Below are 7,376 nucleotides of genomic sequence, written 5' to 3' on the forward strand. Positions count from 1 at the left end.
CCCATGACTGCACCAACCACACCATCAAGTTTGCAGATGGCACGACTGTCCAGGCAGGCCTCATCACTAACAGCGATGAAGCCAACAACAGGAATGAGGTGAGCCAACTGGTCCAGTGGAGTAAAGACAACAATCTCTTCCTGAATGTGCGGAAGACCAAAGAGATTGTGGTCGACTTCAGAAGAGGTCACTCACAGCATCCCCCTCTGATAATCGACGGTACTGCAGTGGAGAGGGTGAGCAGCACCAAATTCCTAGGGGTGCACATCACTGAGGATCTCTCCTGGTCCAACAACACCACATCGCTGGCCAAGAAAGCTCAAACTCGCCTCTACTTCCTCCGCAAACTGAGTAGTGCACGAGTCCCACCCCCCATCATGTGCTCTTTCTACAGGGGCACCACTGAGAGTGTCCTCACTGGCTGCATCACTGCATGGTACGGAGGCTGCAATGCCTCCTGCCGGAAGACTCTGCAACGCATAGTGAACACAGCCAGCAAGATTATTGGTACCCCTCAGCCCTCCCTTATGAACATCTATCACTCCTGTCTCACCCGCAGAGCCATCAGCATCGCTGGTGACACCTCCCACCCTTCACACTCACTCTTCAGCCTCCTGCCCTCAGGGAAAAGTTACCAGAGCCTCTGGGCCCGCTCCACAAGACTGCTGAACAGCTTCATCCACCAGGCTGTCAGGATGCTGAACTCTGTCCACTACCTACCCCTGGTACATTCATTCACACAAGAAACTCTATCTCATCCATTTGCACATCACACTACAATCATCTGCATTACTGTTGTATCTACTGCTATTGGTCCTTTGCACTACTGTTCATATACACCTCATAAGCTACTCTTCTAAGCACCTTCTCCGGTACAGATATTGTACTGTATTTGCACTACTGCTATTTTGAGAGTGTATTTTTACCTATATTATCATATATATAATTTTTTCTTAATATAATTTTTTTTTATCTGATTTTACAAGTAAGGTGAGAGAGAAATGGCATTTTGATTCTCCTATACTGTATGTCCTGGATATATAGTGAATTGACAATAAAAAAAAATCTTTGAATCTTTGAATATATCTGTTAGTCACTTGTGGCCCTTCCTTGCTAATTTTCTGGTGGTTTGCTTGTTGAATTGCAATTATATGTCACAGGAGGATTGTGTGAGAAACACTGCTATCTTTTAAATAAATATGCGATGGAACTTTACATCTGTACACCTGCTCATTCATGCAATTATCAGACAATCATGTGACAGCAGCACAGTACATAAGATACAAGTCAAGAGCTTCAGATCATTTTCATAAATATCTGAATGGGGAGATTGAATACACACCAAGATTCACGAATACACAATTAATACATGAATCGAGATTCATCATCAACAAACAGATGGTAGGATCAGACTTTGGCATCAACAGCATGAATCCCTAGACCCAGCCTGCCTTGTGTCATCAGTTCAGGCTGCTGATGGTGTAATGGTGTGGGGAATGTTGTCTTGGCACAGATTGGACCCCTTAATACTAGTTGAGCATCACTGTAATGCCATATCCTATCTGAGCATTATTGCTGACCACATGCATTTATATCTTATAACGGCTACTTCCAGCATTGTAACACATTATGTCACACAGCACAAGTCATCTCCAACCTGTCCACACACAACAATGAGTTCAGTCTACCTCAGTGGCCTCCTCAATCACCAGATCTAAATCTAATAAGGCAGCTTTGGGATGTGGTAGAATGGAAGATTCACAGAATGAATGTCTTGCTGAATCCATGCCATGAAGAACTGAGGCTGCTCTGAGAATAAAGGTGGGTGGTACCCAGTATTAGTGTGGTTCTGAAAAAAGTGAGTAGTGAGAGCAAGACCACAAGTGCATGATTTGGAACAGTATTTTGTACATCTATATTGTGCACCACTAGGGGTTTGAAGGGGCTATAAGTCAATTAAACTTTATAAATTTGCAGTGTTGCCAGGTGAGGCGAACTTTCTTCCATGGGTCTAAATGTTTTATTCTGTATGTTGCTGTGTAAATATGTGTAGTATTTCTTGTAGTTATGTTTTATTCATTATAATATACAATGGGTTCAGAAACTACAGACCCCTTTGTTTTTTTAACACTTCATTTTATCATATACTGTATACTGAATTTGAAATGGATTAAATTGATTTTTTTTGTCCATTAACCTACACACAATAATCCATAATGACAGCAAATACAGGGTTTTAGAATGTTTTGTAAATTTATTAAGAAAAGAAAATCAAAAACTGAAATATCAGTATAAGTATTCAGACCCCTGGCTAAAAGCTCTCCAAATTAAGCTCAGGTAAACCCTGTTTGATTTGATTATCTAGAGATTGATGGGAGTCCACCTGATTGATTTATCAATTGATTCAGTCGGGTCCCACAATTCACAGTGCACTTCAGACCAAAAACCAAGCCATAAAGTCCAGACAACTTTCTGTTGGCCTCTGTAATCATCTACTGTCAAGATATATAGTACATCTGAGTAAGGGCATAAATCAATTTTAAACCTTTGCATGATCCCAGAAGTACAGAGGGCTTGAGACATTTGTAATCACAAGGATTCTTCCTACAGCTGGCTATCTGTCCAATTTCAGTAACCAATACACCAAGCAACATGTAACAGAGATTAAGTTATCCACATACATGGGAGAACTTGCCAGAAAGACAACCATCTCAGAAATACTCCATCAATCAGGCCTTCATGGTAGATCGGCAACACAGAGGCTACTCCTAAGCAAAAGACATAAAAGGACTCCAACAGAGTGAAGAGAAGGAGTCTCTGTTTGATGATACAAAAAAATGTAATTGCACTCCAAGTGATATGTCTGGAGAAAACCAGACACTGCCCATCAACTAGTTAATACCATCCCTACAGTGAAGCATGGTGGTGGCAGCATCATGCTATGAGGGTGCTTCTCAGCAGCAGAAACAGGGAGATTAATACATGCAAAGACAATATATGATCTGAAAGCATTTGAAAGACCATCTGTGTCAAAGTACATGTGTGCAAGCTTTATTTGGACATAAGCAAAAGCCATCATGTCTCCCATAATGATTGAAGGATGCTCACTGAAGGATGCCTCCAGTAAAATACATATTCATTTCATATTCATTTCACATTAATTCCTTATATTCCTTTTAAGATGTGAACACTGTAGGTGTCTGTTCACTACAGTTTCTACTCCCCATACTCTAGATACAGAATTGACAATAAAGCACAGTATCCACCAAAGCAAGCCTATGTGGCCAGTATGTGTACAGTATGTGGGCACCTGACCATCATACCTATATGTGGTTCTTCCCCAAACTGTTACCACAAAGTTGGAAGCAGACAATTATATAGAATGTCTTTGTATGCTGTAGAAAATCCCCCATTTTCTTACATGCTGAAAACAAATCCAGAAGCACACAAAGTGACTGTCTCCCCTCTGAAGCAATTTTTCTCTGGCTACCTGCAGAACTGTGTGCCTGCACCCTTAAGGTGATGATACATGGGGCAATTTTTTGGGCAATGTTGCTGGCAATGGGTAACCAGGTGAGACACAGGGTAATTAATTAGGGCAACAGACAAATGGCAACAACCAATCAGATAAGAGCAAATCTATTGCCAGGGAGACAGATGCTGCAAAGATGGACACTGAAACATCTGCAGCTGTCACTTAGATAATCTCTTTTACACCTCACACAAAAAAAAAACAATTAGCTGCCCATCACTTTTAACTTGACGCAAGACAGCTAATGTTATCGCTACATAGCTCGTGATAACTTTCAGCTATGTTAGCAAAAACCACCACTAGTTAGCTAAATCCTATTCAATCTCTATGGAGTGATGGTTAGCTAACGCCAGTTTACACTTAGCTGAAAAAAATTGATGTCTTAATTACAACCTGAGCACATAAAATATAAAATATAAGTTGTCTCACTTTTTTTTTTCACTCCACTGCTGTTCAGACTCTGCCATCTTTGTTGAAAATTTCAGAAGCTCTCAGGTGGTCATGTGATTCGCTGCTACCACTCTGACTGGATGATCTTAAAAAGTTGCCCAAAATGATCAAAATCATTCAGATAGAAATTATGTCACCCAATCTCAATGGAAAAGTGTTGAAGCACCCAGCAACATTGCCTGGCAACATTGCCCAAAAAGTTGCCCAGTGAATCATCACATTTAGGGTGTACTTACAGCAATAACTGAATGTGAATGTTCCTAAGGCTAGGGGCAAAGGCATTGTATTGCAAGCCAGGGTTTGTGATAGTGTCAGTTCAGGAATTAACCACACAGAGAAAAACATTAACTATAATTAAAACAGTACTATTAAGAAGCAGCAAGTAAGTAAGTATCTAATGTTCATTGCACCACATGGCTCATAGAGCCTAAAAGCATTTAAAGGTCATCTAACACCTAGTATTATAAATAATATAACTTATAAAATATAGATGCATTACATACACTTTTAATGGTATATTATACAGTTATTTTTAATAGTATATTATAACAGTTATATTATCTTGATCAAGTGTACAAATTCACCTGTTTTGCAATCAGTAACACCTCTCCAACAAGAAATAAAAATGCTAGCCAGTCACATTTCCATACCACTAGCTGCAATGCTGAATACTGGCAGTAAAGGCATGTTATTAAAAGATCCATAAACACTCACGTACTTGACTCTAAAAATAAGGCATTCATCCATTTCCATTCATGTTCTTTGAATGTCCCTCAGTGATTAAAAAAGCAACATGTGAAAATATTAAAGCTCCACCAGGATTTTGCAGTGTATAGGTTAATGGTTTTGTTGATTTTAAGTATTTAAGGCTATCAAGACTTGGAAGTGAAAACATCAATCCTAAGAATTCAGAAAACATCCCATTGAAAAGATATCATGGTTCACTGTAGTTTTTCAGAATTCTCCCTTGTGCTTATCTGTGTGTTAATATAGCAGCTGTCCGAACCTGTTTCTCCCTGTAACTCCAGTAGCACAAAAACAAGTGCACTAACATAAACACTACTTTTATCAAACCTCACCTCTCATCCATCAGTGATGGTTGGCTTAGTTGGCTCTGTTTAATGAGGGATACAAAATGTTCACTTACATTATGTTGTGAATTTGTGTTGTGCTCATGTGTTAGCAAAGGCTTGGCAGTGGGCTATGATTCATGTCCCACCTGCTAGTAACATAAAAAAATTAATCTATAAAAATACAAATAAATACTCTATACAGATGTTTATAAAATATGAGGGTGAGAAAGAAAACTTTTTATTTTTTATTTTGCATTATTTACTGCAAAAAACTGTAGGTGTCGCAAAAGCGCACCGTTTTCCTGCATAATCTCAATTTTGTTCATCACAGGCATTCCAGCTCTTCCTCTAGAAATTCCTCTACAAATTCCAGATTCCTCTAAAAAGAAATACAGTTCAGTTCTGATTTAGGTCACACTTTGATTCACCCTTGTAAAGTAAGACATGTTCAATGTGTGGGCATTACATTTAGAACTAAAACAAATGTGTCTCAGGCTAGACTGTTAAAGCTTTTGAGGTAAACAAAAAATGAGAGGAAAGATTTTCTAAGAACTGCAAAAAAAATTATAGCTTAGTGAAAATATCTCAAATATAGTCACATTTATCGAGTATTTCATAAAATAGCAAGAAACCAAATATAAGACAAGCCTAATTCTAGACATTTTTTCCTCATTTTTAAGCTTGAAATTATCTTGTTCTATTGGCAGATAATTTTGCTAATTGTTTGCCAATAAGAATAAGAAATTTTCAAGCTGAATATTAGTTTTTTTTAAGCCTTGTAATCTTATTTTATTGCAATCCTACAATAAGAAATACTCGATATATATAATATAGTCATGATATTTTAATCTGATACCATATAATTGGCTAGAGACATTCCCTGTACTTATATATACCACGAAAAAATAATCCAAATGTGTCTGATTAATTGATTAATTTTGCATGCAATGTTTTTTTCTTTTCAATCTGCACCACTCGTCTTGTGACGGTGTATGTATGGGGGTACAGCAACAGTACTGACCTCAATCTCAGCTCCACAACCGGTTTTATCACTGACTCAGTTCTAATGGAATTTTGTGCACTTGTCGCGTCTGTGGTCGCGGTGGTGCTCAAACCCAAATAAAATCCACAAGTCAACCAATTATGATGATAGCTTGACCTAAATACTCCAAGTTATGTGATTTCGTTGTGATTTCACTCACGGACGACCATTTTATCGATTTTCTGTCGCAGTTTGAGAGAAATTTCAAGTGATGATAGCTCTATAATTAGCGCGCGACGCAGAGACCCTAATATGGAGATACTGGCTTGATATTCTTCGTGGAGCTGAGACGGTCAGAGGAACCATGTCCCCTCCCTAAAAAGCCATCCATCTCTCTCTCACACACACACGCACACAGAGTTTGGGGGGGGGGGAGAGAGAGACTGTAACGTTACCTTGATGGTTTTCAAGGGTTTCCTCCGGTATATACATTTTTTGCTCTCACTGTACATAGACGCAGCCCAGCTTTTGTATCGGTACCGTGAAAGAAGCAAAAAGGGTTGTAAAATAAAAAGGGGGTCGGTAGAAAAACATCCCAAAATTGGAAAGAAAATTAAAAAGACGAAGGAAGAAGGACAAAGTTGCCCCCTCTGTGGGTTGAGTGGATATTACCTGATTCCCATTATGGAGTTAAAAAGCGGGAATAAATATTCACTGGTGCTGTCTAAGAAAACGAACCAGTGCATCCTTAGAACATCCGGGCCTTAGCCAAAAAGAAACACGGCACGAGCCCCACTTGGGCCAATGATAACCGGAATATCCTTTTGTCTTTCTCTAATGTCTTTGAAACTGGACGCAGCATAAAAAGGGCGACCGCAAAGTAGGGTAATTAAAAAAAAAAAAAGAATGCATTCCAGGCCGAAGATCTCGGGTTTACACGCACACCGCTGCGATCGATTCCCGTCTGTGTCGATTCGAAAACAGGCGTAGACACTGAGTGCGCGCGCCGCAATAAAAATCAGGACTCTGAGATTCGTCCTTGCTCTGTTTCGAGGAAGATGATGAGAAAGAAACACGACCGCAGTCGCCGACGGCCTTTTTGCCAAACTGGCTTCGCCTGCTTCAGTGCAGTGATGCTTGTCTGGGGACTGAGACCAAGAGACCAAGCTCCCTCCTTCTCTCCCTCCTCCTTTGCAGACATCGGTGACTGCTTCCAGATGTTACAGAATAGAATAAATAGTCCACGATTTTCCAGACATACCAGCTGGGGGCTGGGAAATAAATAAATCAAAATTAATAATAATAATAATAATAATTATTATTATTATTATTATTATTA

At 39.4% G+C, this 7,376-nt stretch overlaps 1 protein-coding gene across 1 annotated transcript in view; it reads right to left on the minus strand.

Annotated features, from left to right (window-relative positions):
- cacna1c (calcium channel, voltage-dependent, L type, alpha 1C subunit) overlaps positions 1-7,114 on the minus strand; it is an 880,695-nt gene extending 873,581 nt beyond the window's left edge. The window contains exon 1 of the mRNA XM_060902748.1: positions 6,493-7,114. Within this exon, the coding sequence (XP_060758731.1) occupies positions 6,493-6,529 (37 nt within the window). The 5' untranslated portion in view covers positions 6,530-7,114. The remainder of the gene's footprint in view (positions 1-6,492) is intronic.
- Between the last annotated feature and the right edge of the window lie 262 nt (positions 7,115-7,376).

Source organism: Neoarius graeffei, chromosome 21, assembly GCF_027579695.1.
Source record: "Neoarius graeffei isolate fNeoGra1 chromosome 21, fNeoGra1.pri, whole genome shotgun sequence".
In the NCBI taxonomy this organism is placed as follows: domain Eukaryota; kingdom Metazoa; phylum Chordata; class Actinopteri; order Siluriformes; family Ariidae; genus Neoarius; species Neoarius graeffei.